Raw genomic sequence first — 20890 nt, forward strand, 5'->3', positions numbered from 1 at the left:
TACTGGCCCACTCCTCCTAGAATCTAAATGCAGTTCTTGAGAGAAAATAATATTGGAATTTTGTTATAAAATGTGGTTATCAGTCAAAAAAGCAACATAAGTGAGTTTCCAATAAATGTTAACAGGTGTTTGACATCTTGAAATACTAAGTCATGGAAAGAAGCACACTGGACCTCCACCACTATCTTTGCACTTGGAGGCCATGTAGCATGGAAGAACTGTGCATGTCATCATCACTATTAGGAAAGCAGACATAGTTAGCTAAAGCAAAGCAAATAGTAAAGGCTTCTTTCCCTGTTCACTACTATGGCAGCCCAGCTCCTGCCTGGCTGCTCCTCAGAGGTTTTCAGAAAGACAGGAGAACAAAATGGAGGCCACATCTACCACCAAAGGGATCCAAGTAGAGAAACCAAAGGAGAATAGTTGCCTAGGACCTCTGAAGATCCCAAGATGGGGACTACATGCCAGGAAAGGTCATTGGGTCAGCTTTTCACTGGAAGGAACACTTTGTAGGAAGACACACAGCAAGGAGGCTTGTGTTCCAGCCTAAGACTGGCATGACTGAGGTCCTGGGCCAATTGCATAGCTTTTCTGAGCTGGAGTTTCCTTATTTGTTCAGTGATATGAGTTTTTGCTCTAATTATCTCCTGGGTGATCAAATGGTATCATGTATATAAAAATATCTCATAAGATCCAAAGTACCAGATAACCTCAGGGGCTAATTTTTTTTTCACCCATCTCTTTTGGAAAAGACTTTCCACAGAAGAGGATCTCTGAGTTTGTATGGATGGAGGGAGAAAAAGAGAATGAGCATGGGAATCATTTAAAGACCACTTCTGGGAGGAAAGATAGTCTTCCTTCCCATCCATGAGAGAAGAACTTACTGAGTGGCAACTTCAAAAGCTGTGATTTGATCGGCTATGTTATATTTCTACTAAAGTGTGAGGGCTTATTTTCTAACAGAAGGTGTCCCATTGATTCTCCTTCCATGAGAGGAATAATAAAGAAACTTACATTTGCTGAGCACTCATGTTCCAGGCTCTGTACTAAGCACTGTACATTATTTATGTATTTAATTGCCTTAATAACTCCGTAACAACTTTATAAGATGTAGATATTCATATCATCTGGTTGCCAATAAGAAAACAGAAGCGTGGAGAAGTTGACTAAAACTCCTTAGGTCACACAGATAGTAAATGAACAGTGGAGACTGGATGTAATCTCAATGGTCTGGCTTCAGAGCCACTCAACATTCTATTAGGATAAGTCACCAAAGGCCTACAAACTGGATATGGGAGTAGGGTTCAGGGAATACAAATCTATTGGAACTCATAACTATGCAGCTTATTCCTGGGTCAATTTTGTTAAAATTAGGATTTTTCATTTCTATACTTTTTTTTTTTATGTTGTTCCTATCCCAAGGATTTTTATAAAATTCCAGTTTTATCTTAACAGTAAAGATAGGTGACAGGATTTCACCCATTGCTCAGACAGGTTTGAAAGGATCAACATAGTGAGGATGAGTGACCATGCTCAAGTTAGAGAACCCTTATCACCAGGGAAGACAGGTGGAGCATCCGAAGATGCTGGGCTGCTCTTATCCAGACCTCTTCCTTCTCTCAACCCTGTGCCGACCCAAAGGCTGTGATTCAGTGCCAGATAAGTATAAATGCTAGGTAATATTTCTTCTTCCATGATAAAATTAGCTTATGAAAGTTTCAAAGGTTAAATTTCAAGTTTAATTCCTGTTTGACTTATTCAAGAGTTAGTTCAATGTGCAAATCATTTCTGAACTGTGGAATGGTTCTTATAAACTTATTCATAGGTGTGAAGGGGACACATAAGAAATTATAGATTAATATTAAATGTATTATCAGTGACTTTAAAATATTTGTCATCCTAGTGAATTTGTCCTTGTTTTTATCCACAATGGGCAGAATGCCTGCAGGCCCACAGGGGCGTGGAGAGCTGGCCTGTGCATTTCTCTGGAGGTGGGGTGGCTCTCAAATCAGATGCTTCAGGAGTTTAAGCCAGATTGGAAGACTTTGTTCAACTCTGTTATGGAGTTTGGCATCAGTTGCTGTATGATAAACATTTGTTGAGTGGGAAAGAATTTCAGTGTAGCTCACTCTAATTGGGTCTGTCTAGGTTAGGACAGGCTCTGTAGCAAACCAGGTTTCTAGCTGCATGGCTCTTGGCCTGCCTTTATACGGAGTCCATCTGGGGGAAAAAAGTAAAGATTAGTATCCCTGACTCAACCCCCAGATAGTCAGTCCATCACCAAACAGTTCACCCTCCCCTCTAGGCTCCTCATGGCCCCCATAACATCAGCACCCACCCCTCTAGACCTCCCTCAGCACGTACATGATAAAGGCAATGGCAGGGCTTTTGCAGATGCTGTCCCTTCTCTATTGAAACCTCTTCCCTTTCCTTTGGGTCATTTACCTTCCACAGGCACAAGGGCTAGATTGAAGCCCCCACCCCCACAATTATGTATTTAGATGAATAAATGAATGAATAAATAAATAAATAAAAATAGAGATACTGTGTCCATCTACAACTAAAAAATTTAAAAAAAAAAAACTCTTAAGTTACTTAACTTTGATGTTTACAACTCGGAATCAAGCATTTTGAATGGCATTTTGAGGTCTAAACAATTTCTATAAATATTAGCACTAAAAATGCCTTACGAGCATAGCATTATTGACTATAATAATTTTAGCTTCAGACATCCTAGTAAACTGGTTGCTTTTATGTTTTATGCTGTGTTTGATCTTTGTAAAGCCAACAAGATTCAGGATCTAAGGTCCAGGTTACCAAGAGATTACAACACCCAACCTTTGGTAGGTACTGAGTGAGAAATTCAAAAGGGAGGAAAAATTCACTAAGGTATATACACTGAGGGAGAAATTCACTAGTAGCCCAGACATGTTTACCTGGCTGGAATCCAGCACAGCAAACAAGCAACTGGGTTCAGCAATGCCTTTTATTGTCTAATGTTGAAATATTGCCAATGAGTCTTGCAGCTTTAGCTGAATTATTCTTTTAGTGGTTACTGGAATGCATTGTTTTTCATTCCAGATGTGTATTTTCATATCTAAAATGAAATAGAAAATAAGAGGAAAATATTTAACCATAGTCACATTATATGGCATAACTGAATATTCTGTATGCTTCCAAATATGACTTTCCTGCTTACCATTTTATAATGAGCAAATTTTGAAATTGAGATCATCATCTATAGCAAACCTCCAATCTTTGATAAGATATATATCTTAGTCAGATTTTGATTGGGAGACCTAAGAAAGTACAACCACCATGATTTGTTCTTTAAATAGTGCAACACATCAGGCAGATAATCATTTAGTTCTCACTACATGACATGCAAAAAAAGAAAAAACCTACATCCTATCTACTGTGTCAACTCTGATCTTACAACTGGAGACATATTCTTCCTTTTGTCAGTTGAATTCTCTATCAAATGTCCAAGCAAGCAAGCCTTACATTAGGGTAGCTAAGAAGTTTTCCAATCACGAGTTGGAATCTTTGATCTGTGTCTCTAATCAGAAGAGACATTTTAAAATTACCCAAGCTGCAAAGGTTATTTTGGCATATAGAGCACATGGCAGGAAAAAAGATACCTATTGGTCCTTTGGCATTCATGGTACTATGTAGGACAGGGAGCTGGAGTCCTGGGCCTGCTTTTTCCTTTGTTTTGGGAGTTCTGTCATCTTAAGATGGACCTAAGATTCAAATGCTTTATCTTTTGGCAGAGTTTTCACTGCAATTGCCTACGGAGCTATGGCCATGGGAGAGACACTTGTTTTGGCACCTGAATATTCCAAGGCCAAATCTGGGGCTGCTCATCTGTTTGCCTTGTTGGAAAAGAAACCAACCATAGACAGCCACAGCCAAAAAGGGAAAAAGCCAGTAAGCACAACTATGATTTTAAGTGTCTACTTATTATATGAAGGCATTTGTTAACTTTGCAAAAGGTAGTTAACAGTAACTTAAGGAGTTAAAAGTTTGTGTAAAATAATTTTATCATTACAAAGGAGGAAAGGAGTCTTGTCTCAGATTTTTTTTTTATCTACTACTAAAATATATTCTTGTGTTATCAATAGGTGGTTTTAGTTTATTTGTCTAATGCTATGAGAATGTTCTTATTGAGACAGCAATAGTGTGAGTCTTGGATGAAGATTTGTATTAGATTTTATTCATTTTTTTCCTCTAACAATATGTGCAAAGTAAATAGTGTCCTATTGTTTCAGGTTCCATGGGAAGTATACCTACAAACATAGGTGGACTAAAAAGGAATTAGCCAGGTGCAGTGATGCACACCTATAATCCCAGCTACTCAGGAGGCTGAGTCAGGAGGACTGCAAGTACAAAGCCAGCCTGAGCAACTTAATGAGGGCCTACACAACTTAGTAAAACCCTGCCTCAATTTTTTAAAAAATTGTTAAAGGGCTGGGAATGTAGCTCAGTGGTACTCCTCCTAAATTTGATCTCTGATTACCACCATCAAAAGAAAATAAAAGGAACCACTACACAAAAATTTAGCCAAAAACTCTAAATGTCTGTGAATATTAGAAGGGAGATAATAGAAACTTAAATAATTCTAAAATAAACCCACCAATAATAATCTTTTATGACAATATATATTCCTTAAGACCTTTCTAGACATTTTAAACTCATAGATAGGAATTGCCAAGGAATAGCCAATTATAGATATATATTTAAAAGAAATTTTTCATTTAAACCTATCTCTCTCTAGAATTTTAATAGTAGATGTATTTGCATGACACTTTTAAAACAATACAGTATCACTTAAATTACATAATTATCATAAGGAATGCCCATTGTTACTAAGAGAAATAAAAGGATCTTGAAATTCTAAAAAATAGAAAGTTCAAAGATAGACCACAGTTAAAATAAAATTTCATGCTTGTGTTTTGGAAAGTAAAGTACCCAGGAAGCTTTTTTTTTTTTTTTCAATCCTAGGATGTATATGTGTAATAGTATTAATACTCTTGTTTCTTTCTAAAATTACGATAGAGGAATTGAGTATCTCACAAATATATTTTATTATGGAACTATATGCTTGGCATAGGATGTATACATTTTTCTTCTAAAGACTATAAAATTAACTTATTATCTTATTTAATCTTTTTTTCAACATGTAAATACTAAATATGATTTCCTCTGCTTTTCAAAATTAAAATCCGGTCAAACAAAACTGGAAACTATTGATAAGTGCTGAAGGTTAGTGATAGTCATCTGGAAGACCATTATATTCTTCTCTCTACTTTTATATATGATTGAAATTTAACATAACAAATACAATTTTAAATAGTAAGAATACATTCTTTTTTAATATTTATTTTTTAGTTATAACTGGACACAATATTTTTATTTATTCATTTTTATGTGGTGGTGAGGATTGAACCCAAGGCCTCACACTTGCTAGGCAAGCGCTCTACCGCTGAGCCACAACCTCAACCCCAGAATACATTCTTTAGAGTATTAAAGTCTAGGAGATTGTAGAATGTCTCTGGATGCCTTTCCCAAAGGCATCAGAGCATACAGAGAAGTAACTGTACTCTATATTTCTGAATTTATTTTTAACTTTTTTTGTAGATAATATTTGTATGTTGTAGAGGCAAAATGGAAAACAGTGAATAAGCTACAATTAAACTATATTACTCTACACTTACATTTTGGCATATGTCATTCCAGATATTTTCATCTCCTGCTAGAACTCCTGATCACGTTAACTTTTCATTATATTTTTTTTTTAAAGAGAGAGTGGCAGAGAGAGAGAATTTTAATATTTATTTATTTATTTTTAGTATTTGGCGGCTGGTTTGTATGTGGTGCTGAGGATCAAATCCGAGCCACACGCATGCCAGGCGAGTGTGCTACTGCTTGAGCCACATCCCCAGCTCAACTTTTCATTATATTGATAACCAGATAATATAATGTGTATTTTGATGGTTCCCCTGCCTGGTACCACATGCTGGACTCAGAATTTGCTAAACCTGACTGTTAAAGCTGATTGTAAGAATCCATGTGAAAGTCCAACTATCACTACCACCCCCAATATGCCATATCCACATACACCTTCTTAGTTTATGTTTACACTAACAGCAAAAGTTTATAGTACTTAAAGTATAATCAGGGAGGGTGCATGCTGGGGAGGTAGCTTAGAGGTAGAGCTCTTGCTTTGCATGTGTAAAGCCCTAGGTTCAATCTTCAGCAACCCACCCACAAAAAGCAACTGGGGGAAGCATGAAGTTCAAAAAAACCCCAAATCTCATACACCAAAAATATAAAGGGAAAGTTAATGATCAGTTTACTGATAGTTCCAGAGATTATTTTAAGACATCCTTATTACACTTAATATTGGCTTACATACAAATTATCAATCACTAAAGAGATTGAAACATAGATAACTAAACTTTTAGGCAAGTGTCTCTGACTATTGATCAACTGAAAAGTGTCTCTGTCTAATGATCAACTGAAAATAAAGAGAGGGCTGAGGTTGTAGCTCAGTTGGTAGAGTGTTTGCCTTGCATGTGTGAGGCACTGGATTCCATCCTCAGCACCACATAAATACAAATAAATAAAATAAAATCATTTTTAAAAAAAGAAAATGAAGAGAAATTCAAAATATTGTATGTATTATATGTATGTAAATACAATCTACATATTATAAAACCTAGCCCAATTTACAAAATAATACTTATAGTTTATGAAGACCCAACTCTTTGGATTAGCAGCAAAGTTCTATAAAGCACACACCAAATTTAAAGAAAGATGTATTTATTCAGAGCATCTGACTAAACAGCTAACCTGCAGAATGGATTGTTGTTTGAGTAGCCAAACTGAAGGAAGCTAGTGCTTTTTAGAAGTTCAGTGAATTCCAGTGGTGAAGAGAACAAGAAATATGGGCATAAAAATATAAACAAGGGCTAGGGATGTAGCTCAGTGGTAGAGTGCTTGCTTAGCATGCATGTGGCCTCAAGTTCAAACTCTTGCACTGCAAGAAAAAGAAACATATATAACACCACACACACACACACACACACACACACGCGCACACACACACACACGAAAGAAACCAGCATTTGTTTAGAAGCTCCACAGAGATGAATGTGATGTTTAAAATTTAAATGCACACTTTTCAGGAAATGCTTAGCCAATGTGCTACCATGTGTTAGAACCTCTCTAAGTCACCCTTCCAAAATTCCTTTTGTAGGACACATGTGAGGGGAACTTAGAGTTTCGAGAAGTCTCCTTCTTCTATCCATGTCGCCCAGATGTTTTCATCCTTCGCGGCTTATCCCTCAGCATTGAGAAAGGGAAGACAGTAGCATTCGTTGGGAGCAGTGGCTGTGGGAAAAGTACTTCTGTTCAACTTCTGCAGCGATTTTATGACCCTGTGAGAGGACAAGTGGTAAGACTGCGCTTAGATACGCCTAATCTGGGGCTTACCACTACTATTCTTTAACATTCACTTGGGCTTAAGCATCTTTACTGGTTTGGGTATGGCAAACAATGCAGAAGTTAAAAAATAATAATAATCTCTAGCCCAACAAGACTTAGCTAAGAAAACAAAGCAAATCAATAACAGAAATGATGGTTAGGACTTTGAAGTTAAATACAATGACCTAAAGATTCTTCAAACCATTCTGGCAACAGAATTTTGGTCTTAAAAGTCATGGAATTCTTTTAGAATATGGGTGTGGAGAACAAGTCTCATGTCCAATCAAGCCTCTTTATTCTGCTCTGGTTTAAAACAGAGATAAAAGTTTCCTTGACCTCCTTGGTCAGGCTTTGCTGTTCTTGCTGGCCATCCCCACCTCCCAGCTCTCAAAAACTTAGGCAAGATTAAGCCTCATTTGAATCTGCATTTTTATATGTGGGCATTTTTTTATATGTGGGCCCTGATCTCAAAAAGACGGAACCTCTTCTTCCTATGAACACAAGGGTTACTTTTCTTACCTTGCACTTATCTTATTATACCTTATGTTATATTCTAGATTTCCATGATCTCTCTGCCACAACCACTACTTCTCCCCCCCCCCCACACACACACAGAGCTTCCTATCCTTCCTCTCCCTCCTACGAAACACCATTCGTTCCCAAAGGTCATAGATGGTCATGTAACTCCTAACTCTCCTGCAGTGTAGTCTTTTTACCATCACAGATTCCCAAATTCCCAACATATATTTGCAAAACGTAGTTGTCCAAAAAGGACTCCCTCAAACCAGGTATCAGTGACCTATTTGGACATAGTATAGCATACTCACTCCCTGAAACCCTCTAATGGTCTCCCACTGCAGTGAAAATAAACCAGAGTCTAGCATAGTAGTCAAAGTTTTTTATGATCTAGCCTCTACCTCCCTCTCCCAGCTTCTTTATATCCCTCATGGTGGACTGTATGTCAATATGTTCTTTAAACACACCTGTGAACCTTTCTTCTAGAATGTTCTCGCTCTAACTTCCTTGCTGGCTACTTCTCATCATCATGTCCCAATTCTTCATCCTTTCCTGCTTCCCTTCATTTTCCCTGTCCACACCCTCTTCACAGCCTCAGTCCTGTCTGTTACCCTGTCTTCCTGGCACTTTCTTTTTCTGAATGTATTAAGTAATTTGTTCATGTGTGGTTGGTTGGTTGGTTGGTTCTGCCTCTCTGCTAGAATATGAGCTGTAGGAGGGCACGAGCTTCAACTTACATGATTTCCCTGAAGAATCCCCATCACATAATAGGCATGTTTTGAAGATAGCATATATCCACGTGAACACACATGGCTATGTGCAGAATGGCACGTCTCTACATGAGGATTGCTGAATCAGTCTACACCCACTCTCTCACTGGGCGTCAAAGGGGTCCTGTTGAGGTAGAGGAAGAGATAACTCATTTTGCATCTGACTTCAGGACAGAGCACGGGGGTTAATCCAGACCCCGGCATATCTCTGCAATATATGGCCAATTCTAGAAATGTCAGGAAAGTTTGGAGTTGTCATTTCAGTGAGTTATAGGTTTGCTTCTTATACAGCATATGATTTATGAGCCTTCCAAGATAACCTTATGCTTTGAAATAGCTTGAATTCCTACCTTTCTTGTTATGATTTGTATATGTCTGGATACAGTGAAACGTAACATAATACTGTTGTCAGAGCTTAACATGCCATTCTCCATTCTGCTTTTGGCAGCTATTTGATGGTGTAGATGCAAAAGAGTTGAATGTACAGTGGCTCCGTTCCCAAATAGCTATCGTGTCTCAAGAGCCTGTGCTCTTCAACTGTAGCATCGCTGAGAACATCGCCTATGGTGATAACAGCCGCCTTGTATCATTAGATGAGATAAAAGAAGTTGCAAATGCAGCAAATATCCATTCTTTCATTGAAGGTCTCCCTGAGGTAAGAAAATAGCTCAAATTTTGAATTACCAAACTGCCAAGGAGGCCTACATAGTTATCAGGCTTTAGTGGTTGCTTTATGTAGTCCTTGAATTATACAACTTATTTATTGCCAGCATCTAACATAAAAGTTAGATTAAAAACACACAAAAAAGCAAAGCTTGAGATTTTTATATGACTATTTTTCCCAAGGCCCAAATATATTTATTGTCACAGAATTACCTTTCACATTTGATTCTTCACCTTCTATCCACCTACACCCTGCCGTCACCCTCCTCTGGACCATAGCAGGACCCTTTATACTCTGTCTTCCAATCTTGTTGCTTTCCTTTATAACTTTTCTTCTTTACAGCAATCAGAGAGATTTTTGGGGGGGTGGAATACCAGGGATTAAACCCAGGGGTGCTTAACCACTGAGCCACATCTCTAACCAGGTTTTCTTTGATTTGTTCTATTTTTGTTTGTTTGTTTGTTTGTTTGTTTGTTTTTTGAGACAGGGTTTTGTCAAGTTGCTCAGGGCCTAGGTTGCTGGGGATGGCTTTGAAATCGCAACCCTCCTGCCTCAGCCTCCCTCCAGAGCTGCTGAGATTTCAGGTGTGTGCCACCATGCCTGTCCAGAGGGATGCTTTAAAAACATCAAATATATCATGTCCCAACCCGGCTTACAATTACCTTGTGACATCCCTTGGCATTTATAATGAAGCCCATGCGCTTTGTGTGGCTGATGAGGCCTCCATAGTCTGGCCCAGCTGCCTCTCATCTCCAGCCTTCGCATCTGCTTCATCTGCTGCAGCCATGCTGGTCTCTTCTCTTTTCTCATGAACACACCAACTGGTCCCCTGCCTCAGGACATTTGCATTTGCTGTTTTTTCAGCCTAGACCTACTTTCCTCTGACTTTTTGCACAGCAGCTCCTTAACTTTCAAGAATCAGCTTTGCAGATCCTACCCTGGATACCCTACTTAAAATAGTCCCCTCTGCTCCTGTTCCTTGTCACATTGTCTTCAGGGCACTTAGCACATTACGTGGAGTGTTTTTACTTGTTTAGTGCCCCCCCCAGACTACAGTATAAGATCCTTGCCTGCCATCTTTGTCACCTTGATCCCCTTGAACTCTGCATTGACTCTACAGCTGCGACAAAGTCTCAGAAAAGGAAAACTTTTGGTTGACTGTAGAGAAGGCTTTGGTACAACAGGCACCAAAAGTGCACAGAGACAGGTTGTCATAACTTCAAATGTTTATGAGATCTGAGCCTTTATATCTACACACACAAATAAAATAAAAATAGAAATACCTACTTCTAAGTAGAAATAAGTGCTTACAATGCCATTTCTAATAAAGTGTTTATCTAACACACCTTAAAAGGAAGTAAGAGTTGAACAACCAGCAGATCAAACTATGAACCTAGACCCCTGCTGTTTGGCAGAGGCTGATGGGCTCATAGCCTGACTTTCCTGCTGCTAGCCCTTGCCTCAGCACCTCCTCTCCACCCTAAGTGAGCCGACAGCCAGAAACAGGCCACTGGTGATGGGACCTCTGAACTGTGGAACGGTTCCGCAGTACTAAATATTTTGGAATGATTCACATATTTTTCATCGATAGTGTAATCTCATGATGTCTTTCAGTGGCAATTCCCTTTGTAACCAAGGCACTTTGCATGGTTAATTGACAGTCAGATTGTTATCCGCAGAACCCGGAGAGTTCAATTTACGAACAGTAAAAGTGCTATATATTTTATATTTGCACCATTTGGCTTTTATTCTTAAATTGTTTATCTTTCATTCTTTTCATGGCCCTATTTCTCAAATTTACCTAAAGCTACACTCTGTAAAGATTTATTGTGCTAACTTTTTACAATAGACTTTGAAAACTAAGATGTTCTTTCCTTAAAAAGAATAGCTTATTTCTCACTCTAGTTTACCTTTTTATCATTTTTTTCTCCCAAAGAATGTAGAACTGTGAGAAAATCTGATGCCAAAATAAAATCATTTAAAAATCTAAATCAGAGGATTTAGAAAAACTATATGTTATGAAATAAAGGTAGTGTTCTGCATAGGACAAGGCTGCCCTCTTATGTTGAGTTGGCTGCAGAGAAGGAAGAAGGGAAAGCAGCCATTCATTTACCCAGCATTTTTTTTGTGTGTGTGGTGTTGGGGATTGAATCCAGGGCCTTGTGCATGCAAGGCAAGCACTCTACCAACGGAGCTACAGCCCTATCCCTACGTAGCACTTCTATAAACAAAGAACTAAGCTAAATTTCCACCATGATACAGGAAGGATGATGTAACCACTCTACAGATAAAGAAGTTCAAGTAAGTTCCCTGAAGTTGAACAGAAAGTCAGCATTTGGGCCTGGATTCTTTGTGATGTACTGGAGGGAAGTAGAGAAATGACATTGATAGTGGTTCTAAGGTTTCAGAGGTGGGAACCCAGGTGCCCAGGGTTGCTACTTGAATCAGAAGGGCTCTCCAAAACAACCAACACAGCTGGAAGCTTGTCAGGTATAACAGATACCAACATGTTACAGCTCTGACCTAGGTTTTTGGGGAAGAAAAATAAAAGTGAACTTTGTGCTGGATGTGGTCGCACAACCGTAACCCCAGCAGGTCGGGAGGCTGAGACAGGAGCATCTCGAGTTCAAAGCCAGCCTCAGCAATGGCAAGGTGCTTAGCAACTCAGTGAGACCCTGTCTCTAAATAAAATACAAAATAGGGCTGGGGATGTGGCTCAGTGGTTGAGTGCCCCTGAGTTCAAACTCCAATGCAAAAAAAAAAAAAAAAAAGTGAACTTTGTGATTTGTTGAACTTCTTTCAGATGCAATTAATTTCCTAAACCAAGTAAATGGAGCTTAGCATCCTTGCCAAATATAAGACCACAGTTTCAAAAAGTTGATTGTAGAAGAAAGTCTTCACACATGGCACATAAAGGCACATCGATCTTGGGTTGGGATGTAGTCTAGTGATAGAATGCTTCCTAACATGCTGGCCCTGGTTCAATCCAAGCACTGGGGGGGAAAAAAAGATATTATTAATCTTAATCCTCTCCATCAGTTATTTAGCAAACTGAAGTGGTTACCACACTTCTGCTTTGTGAGGATTTATTTTACTTTTACTTTTACCTCAGGTTCATGGATTGCTCTGCCATGTCCTGTTCACTCAAAATGTGCATTTCCTGCCTTCATTACCGCTTCCCAACACTATGCCTTTATTCACTCAACACATAGCTACTGAGCCTTGTTCTTTGCAAACCATAATGAAACCATGTTTCATTCAGAGGAAATAACCAAGACCAATAAAATATAGTCCTGCATGGTTGAGATGAACCCAGATCAACACACCGACAGATGATCTTGATGCAAGCAAACTAATGTCTGGGCTCAGAGGGCAGAAGGCTCACCTCTGGCTGGAGGCTCAGAAGGGATCTTTAGAGATTTTAAAGGTGACCTGAATAGAATTTCTGTAGTCAAAGATATAGCAGGACCTTCTCTATAATGAGGCAATAGGCATGGTCAAAGCAAAAACAAGGATACAGAAAATACTAAAGTATTCAGAGAATAATAAGTGGTCAAACTAGGGAGTAGACTATATAGAAGTGTAATATTTGATGAGCATGTTAAGGTACAGCTGGGTACTCCAATAGCAAGCAAGGAAATTTTAACCTTGCGAATCACTAAGTAGATTTTTGAACAGGGAGATGTTTGGAACTGGACACTGGAATTACTTTTCTAGCAGCAATGTAAATGATGATGTGAATGACAAAGAGACAGGAAGTTTGAAAGATCAGTTAGGAGCTATTTCCAGAGATAGATTTTGAAAGTCTAAATTAGTTATATAAAGTTAAAAAAAAAAAAAAAAAAGGTCATGGATTTAAAGGATTGTAAAAGTGAAATTGCCAGGGCTTGGCTCAAGACCATGAAAAGTGAACAAAGAAATAGATACTAGCTGGGGCAGCCTGCTGGGATCAAATACAATGTAATGGTGAGAGTACAAAGGAGGAAACCACATGAAGGAGTTTGCTGTGGACTTGAGTCTTTAAGATGGAGTAGGATTTCACCAGGCAGAGAGAGGGGCAAAGCCATTCTTAGCAGAAAACATAAACACACAGAAAATGTACCTGTGTAAAAGTATTTCATCTGTTAGGGAGAAATTTTTAAATCCCAGAACATAAGGAGAAGAGTCAAGAAGTGAGAAGGGACCAACACATGTGCAAGGACTAAGTGTGAAGATCCTATGGGCCAAGCTAAAAAGCTTGGAATTCATGTTCTTGGAAAGAGGAAGCTACTAGACATTTTTAGAGGAAAATGACATGACCATATTTTGAAGACAAAAGAACTGGCTGTCGAGGGCTGGGAATATAGCTAGGTTGGTGGAGTGCTTTTCTTGCATGCACAAGGCCATGGGTTCAATCCCCAGCACCACAAAACAAACAAATAAAAGAAGAAGAACAGGCTGTTGAGACTTCTGTCTGCTCATCCAAAAGTCCAGGGGAGGGCAGGGACTGGCATTAAAACAGCAAGTCTGAATGCTGCTCAGGAGTTCCTTACAACAGCCTTTCTGACAGGCATGCAGACACCCATCTTCGCGTCCCAGTTCCAAATTTCTAAAGCTCTTAACTGCCTACTGACAGTCCTGGAGAAGTCACAGAGGAGACAGCTAAAAGCTTTCCTCTGTAGAACATTCAATTCAGAAAAGAACTTTTACTGGGCTTTGGTCATTAGTTGCTATAAAGCAAGAAGCTGTGCACTTCAAATTGAAAAGTAAATTTCGAGGTGAAGTAGACATGCTTGTTAGAAGGTTCTATCACCAGTTCCCTTCTCCACACAACACCTGCAGACAGGCGGAGGTGGGGGGAAAGGTGATTCACACGAACCACAAGTGAATCACGCTGCATCTTCTTGGAGACACTGCTCCAGGATTCACCTTTGAAGGTTACACACTTGGATTTGCTTTCTCATTTCTCATTCGAGCGCCTCCATTCACACGTTCTTGTCTGGGTACCAGTGGTAATATTTCTTAGGCAACTGTCAGGAGCTACTAGAAAATAGTGTGAAGTCTTTAGGGAAGGAAAGTCAATGGGACAATCTAGAGAACAAGAACCTGCTCACCCCAACTGAATGACCAATCATGATTTAGGGGACCACAATGGTTTCAGGATAGGAATGAAATTTCCCTGGCCCTTCCATGGAAAGAAAAACCAGAGAAAATGGGTAGTAGTAAGTAGGGGAACTATGGAAAAGCTGTGAAGTACCCAATGTCATCCTGAGCACCTGGTGGCCTGAAAAGGTAAAGAGACTGTTTCAAGATGCGTAACAGATTTCCAGGGAGAGTCATATCTCCCTGAGAACTGCATCCTGGCATCGGAGGGAAGTGCCCACAGAAGTAATGCAGGAGCCGACGTGAAGGAACCCTGTGATTCCCTTATTGTTTTTAAATACTCTGAATCATCCAGGCACAGTGGCACACACATGTAATCACAGTGGCTCAGGAGGCTGAGACAGGAGGATTGCAAGTTCAAGACCAGCCTAAGCAACTTAGCAAGGCCCTATCTCAAAATAAAAAACCCCAGAAGGCTGGGGATGTGTCTCAGAGGCTAAGTGCCCCTGGATTACATCTCCCTTTACCAAAATAAATAAATAAATACTTTGAATCATTTTGACCTGAAAGTAGAAGTTAATATAACTTATTAAAAAGCAGTTTGTGTGGACTGGGAACTTATTTTTGCCAATAATTTTTTTATGCTTTAATTTGAAAAATTCCTATGTGGAAACACAATGGCAAAGTTGTGCTATTAAGGATCCAATTAGATATGTAAATGAGAAGATAGTGTTTACTAATCATTTAGTATTTATTTGCAACGAAACCCAAGAATAGGTCTCAGCACTTGTTGGGACACAAATTTTTAAGAGCAGTAAAATTTGAAATATACAGACCATTCTTGCCCACAGAGGCCATGCTGATTTAAATATCCAATCCTTCCTTTCTTAACTGCGTGTAACAGAAATACAACACACAAGTTGGACTGAAAGGACTACAGCTTTCTGGAGGCCAGAAACAAAGACTAGCCATTGCAAGGGCTCTTCTCCGAAAACCAAAAATTTTATTGTTGGATGAGGCCACTTCAGCCCTTGATAATGAGAGTGAAAAGGTAACTTCCTCTTTCTTCATCTCAAACAAATTAACACCAAATATGAACATTGGTATCACAGAAGACACCAGGGACAGTTAAAAAAAAAAAAAAAGAAAAAAGAAAAAGAAAGGCCTGATTGTAATTCTAACTAAGACTTTGTCCTTTGCAAAAAGCTCAGTAGGTGGTAGGTATGTGGGAGAGAGCTGGGACAGATGGCATTTCATGTTCTGGAAAGGTTTTCTCACCAGAATTGTTCTCATTATAAAAATGGGCCCAATTTTTTGAAATATTTCTCCAATCAAGAAAAGAGTCCAAGAAAAAAATTCTTTTCTATTTTGTTACTACTCCAGTGATGCCAAACATATTAATAATCACATGAAATGAATATTCTGCACTATAGTATCAGACCTGTTATTTTACTTTCTCCAGACAATTAGCTTGGTTGGAGGAGAAAACAAGGAAACAAAGGCAATATGACAATACACCTACACAGCAAACTCCTCCAGATAGCTAATTTTGCTATGTCCTTGTTCCCTGAATAATAGGCACTTACTTAGTAAATGAACATTGATTAGATGAATAATTGTTAATATCTATCAAGTGTTTATTATGTGCAGTTATCTCAGTTCTCTCAACAACTTTATGAATTCACTTCTTTTGTTAGAATGTCCATTTTCCAGATAGCACTTTAAAGTTGAGAAGAGTTAAGTGACTTCCCTATATTTTAATAGAGGGCATCTAAGAGCCCAGGCAGTTACTTCACACATGCTGGCTATTTATACATAATTATCATTTTTGATTCCCAAAGAATGTGTTATGAAAGAAGAAACAACTTTTGGAATCAAACATATATGGTTGTAATCCTGGATTAATCTGTTACAATCACTGTGACCCTGGTCAAGTGACCTAGAATCTTCAAACCACAGTTCACTTATCTGAAAAGTGAAAATCCATGTACCTTACAGGTCATTGCAAGGATTCAATGAGATATCCAACATTGGAACATTTTATCATGTTCCAGGTATTGGTTTTCACCCTCCACTCCCATTTCTTCTACACAGTATTAGAATCTCAATCAGCTGAGAGAAAATGAGCTAAATGTGAGAGGTAGCTCTGCTGAGGTATAGAAATACTACTACTGGCTTTGAGGTTAGAACCATTGACTCACATACATAGCCATTTCATTTTCATTCATCATCACACATATTTTGTCAACTGAAAGTCTTACTAAATGTACCTATCTATAATTCTTTGTTCTAGATTGCTATTGAGTATGGTGAAAATTGCACAAAGCAGAATAGTTCCTTTTGGGATAAGCAAATAAAACAAAGAACATTGTTAGGGGTTGCCTTAATTGATTTGACTTAGGCAAACTCATTAACTTCCAGCTCAAACTGGTGATCACAGGTTACTGTCTCTTCCAGATGGTGCAGCACGCCCTTGATAAAGCCCGGAGAGGTAGGACATGTCTAGTGGTGGCTCACAGACTCTCTACTATACAGAATGCAGATCTGATAGTGGTTCTGCACAATGGAAAAATAAAGGAATGGGGAACTCATCAGGAGCTCCTAAGAAATCGAGACATATACTTTAAATTAGTAAATGCACAGTCAGTGCATTGATGCTATTGATTTGGCATTCTTTTGATCTTTTTGTAATGCAAAATAAATAAATAAATAAATAAATAAATAAATAAATAAATAAAAGCATATGTAGCCATTATTTGATGTGCTTTGACCTTTTTGTTGTTGTTGTTGTTGCATATATCAATACCTAGAATCATGCTACTCAAGTACAGACATGTTCTAAATTCACACATCTTCCTCTCAGATTTTTAAAAGGAAACAAAAATTTGCTAAATTCATACAAGCGAGATAATGCCTGTATCCTTCACTTGATTTATACAAATGTTCTAGCCCATATGCATAAAGCAGTTTTCTGCAAAGTAAATCTATTTTTCCATCAACTTCTACTATAAAATTGGAAATATTTTTTGGGGGGGAAATCATCCAGTTTACTAGGTTAAAAGGTTATAGAAAAGACAGTGAGATATAGTTCAACCTATGGAATTGCATGGGGGAGTGTCTTTAATTTAGACTGCCAAAAATTTTGAGTCAACTACTTGGGAAGTTGAGATAAGAGGATCACTTGAGCCCAGGAATTTAAGGCCAGGCAAGACTCCAACAAGCTGGGCACAGAAACAGGCCTGAAATTTCAGGTACCAGGGAGGCTGAAGCAGGAAGCTTGCAAGTTCAACGTTAGCCTCAGCAATATAGTGAGACCCTGTCTTGAAATAAGAAAGGGTTGGTGATGTGGTTCAGTGGGTAAGCACCTAGGATTCAATCCCTGGTACCAAGAACGAAAAAAAAAAAAAAAAAAAAGAGAGAGAGAGAGAGAGAGAGAGAACACACACAAAGACTCAACCTTAAAATATATATAAGGAGCTGGGGATGTAGCTCAGTTGTTAGAGTGCTTGCCTCATACACACAAGGCCCTGTGTTCAATCCCCAGCACCAAAAAAATAAAATAACATACATATAAAGAGAGGGGAGGAAAGAAAGAAGGCAATGAATGGTACTTTAGCACATTTAAATATAAATTTTAAATTATTCATTAAAGCTCTTATATATATAAGTATATATTAGGTTTATAACACACAACTTGGTATTAACTTAAGGGCTTTACGCAAAGTATGCCAGATTTTTCAGGGCACCAAATCAATAGACTTAAGATGTGTTATCTTCTTATAGGGCCTTGGATATAGTAAATATTTAATAAATACTACATGTATCAGTTTGAAAAGACAGAAAGCAACTAGGTGTGTATTATTGACACTAAAATGACAAGCACATATTTACTAAAATGATGACCTATGGGTGATGACTTCTGCTTCAATAATAACATTTTACCATCGCCTGTTACACATTCTCTCAGTCATTGGCAACCCATTCATTTATTTTTATTCAAGGTTACTTCAAGTCCGTTGTTTTTCCATTCCAAGGGCAGTTTTTTGTTAAATTAATTCTTAATTAATTTTAACCATCACCACTGAGCATAAGTTCATTTAATTATTTAATTTTGTGATAATTAGGTAACTGAGTATACATTGTCTAATTTCTTTCAGATTCTTGTGGCTTTATTCCCACAGGACTTTTAGCTACACTAAGGTATTTTTCCCCAGTCTCAAAGACTTCCAGTCTAAGGAAAATATGAATAGTTTTGCCAATTATGGTTCACAACTTACTTCTGATGATGATCGTAATCCAAATTTGCCTGAGCATCCTTGCCCTGTTTTTCCTCTACATGTGGGCTTGGATATAGTTACAAAACGAGAAACAAGAAGAATGAAACCAATTAAAAAAAAAAAAAGGTAATTCAGAAAATCCAAAGGACAATGACAGCAACTATCTATATACAGAGGTGGAACTCTATCCCAGACATCTGTAAGTGTTCCTGTTACAGTGGTCTCATCCGCCACCATATTTTATCCTTTGATCCACCTTTCCTTCCTATGAAAGAAGGCCATTCAGTGATTCTTAAAATAATTGATACACCAATGAGTGTGTACCATTGGAATAGAAACAATTTAACAGGATAAAATATGGCAAAGAGGTCAGTGAAAAAATAAGGGGTCACACCTGTTTATAACTAACCCAGCCAGCCTGTTTATCCTGCCACTCCTTAAAACAAGCTGTGTGTGCTCTCAGGTAAAATCAACTTCAGTTGTGAATAAACTGGTATGCTGACTGCTGGCTGGGTCAGTTTCATAGGAGGCACAGTATGTCACATGCTCTGCATGTAAACTATTTTGTGAAGCATTTCCTATGTTAGTGTCAGCTTTTGCATTCATTGTTTTTGCTCTGAGCCCTTATCCCAAGAGGGTTTGTAAAGTAGAATCAGACTGATTGGAGAAATTCAGTCTTAACAGTCAAGGGAGAAAACTGAGAAAATTGGAAATGGAGGAATGGGAATAGAAGGTTTGGTATACGCAGTAGAATTCAAATTCATATTTATCTCCCTATCATTAATAATAATTACTAGCAATTTATAAATTCCTTGAAAAGGCATAATTATAAAAAATGGATCAACCGACATCTTTACAGGGTACCTCAAATACCTTTTCTCCTTTTGATAAAACCACATTGATAAATCCTGTATTAATTTCCTATTACTGTTGTAATAAATTACCACAAATTCAGTGACTTGAAACAACAAAATTTATTATCTCCTGGGAACTGAAGACAGGGATGTTCTACCACTGACCTACATCCCCTTGCCAGGTGCCATCCTGACTTGTTTACAGACTCTAACAATCCTCAGCCCTTTTTGTTTCTTATGTTGAGACAGGATCTTCCTGAGTTGCTGAGGGTGGCCTAGAACATGTGATCCTCCTGGCTCAGTCTCCCTAGTAGCTGGGATTACAGCCTTGTGCCAACACACCCAGCACAAGTCCATCATCCTTACAGTTCTGGAAGTCAAAAGTCTAAAATCTGTCTCTAAGCTCAAACCAAAGACTTTGGTCCTTCTCAAGTCTCTAGGCCAAAATCTATTCCTTCTTCTTGAAGTTTCTGAAAGAAAGTTGCTACATGACCTTTGCTTCCTTAATCCCATTTCAATCTCCTTCTGTCTCTAAACCTCCTCTATCTCTCTTTTGTGACCACATTGGGCCTATGTGGATGGTCCAATATAATCTTCCTATCTGAAGACTCTTAATCTTAATCACATCTGCAAAGTCTCCCCACCCCTGCTCCCTGAAAGGTAACATCTTTGCAAAGAAGGAGCATATGGACATTTTGGAGAGATCGTTTCTTGGCATGCCACAGATATTTAAACTTTTATTCCATGTAGAAGAAAAGTCAAATTTTTCACTGAGGGAAAAAAAGAAAGAAAAGAAAAAAACTCAGAGAACACTGAAAACATCTAGTCCAATGTTGTCATTACATGCAAAGATAGCAGAAGGTCATAAACCTTGCCTCCAAACCTTGTGCTACTTCTATTGGAACAAGCTACCCACTCCCATTGCTGTGCCAGGAATGTAAATATGTAAATATGTTTGCCTTTTTTCTCTTCACTTTTGCTATTAGATTCCTCCATTGTTGCTATGTCCTTTTATCCCAAGACTAGAAATACTAAATAGAAGTTTATACCAAGTTCTATTGTTTAGCATTTTTATTTTTTACTAAACAATTTTATGTGCTATCATATTTAATACTATAAATATATAAGCTTTCATTTACTAACCCAGTACTTTGAATTTTTTAAAATCCTATTACTTCTAATGGTGACTATATGTTTTTGCAGAATTTTTCATAAACATTTAATAAGCATTCTGTGTGT

General features: G+C 38.2%; 1 protein-coding gene across 1 annotated transcript in view; it reads left to right on the forward strand.

Annotated features, from left to right (window-relative positions):
• The window catches only part of Abcb5 (ATP binding cassette subfamily B member 5), a 153454-nt gene extending 136279 nt beyond the window's left edge, over nt 1-17175 (forward strand). The window contains exons 25-29 of the mRNA XM_077109974.1: nt 3774-3930; nt 7262-7459; nt 9223-9429; nt 15425-15571; nt 16978-17175. Of these exons, the coding sequence (XP_076966089.1) occupies nt 3774-3930; nt 7262-7459; nt 9223-9429; nt 15425-15571; nt 16978-17175 (907 nt within the window). The remainder of the gene's footprint in view (nt 1-3773; nt 3931-7261; nt 7460-9222; nt 9430-15424; nt 15572-16977) is intronic.
• The last annotated feature ends 3715 nt before the right edge of the window (nt 17176-20890 follow it).

This window comes from Callospermophilus lateralis, chromosome 1 (assembly GCF_048772815.1).
Source record: "Callospermophilus lateralis isolate mCalLat2 chromosome 1, mCalLat2.hap1, whole genome shotgun sequence".
Classification (NCBI taxonomy): Eukaryota; Metazoa; Chordata; class Mammalia; order Rodentia; family Sciuridae; genus Callospermophilus; species Callospermophilus lateralis.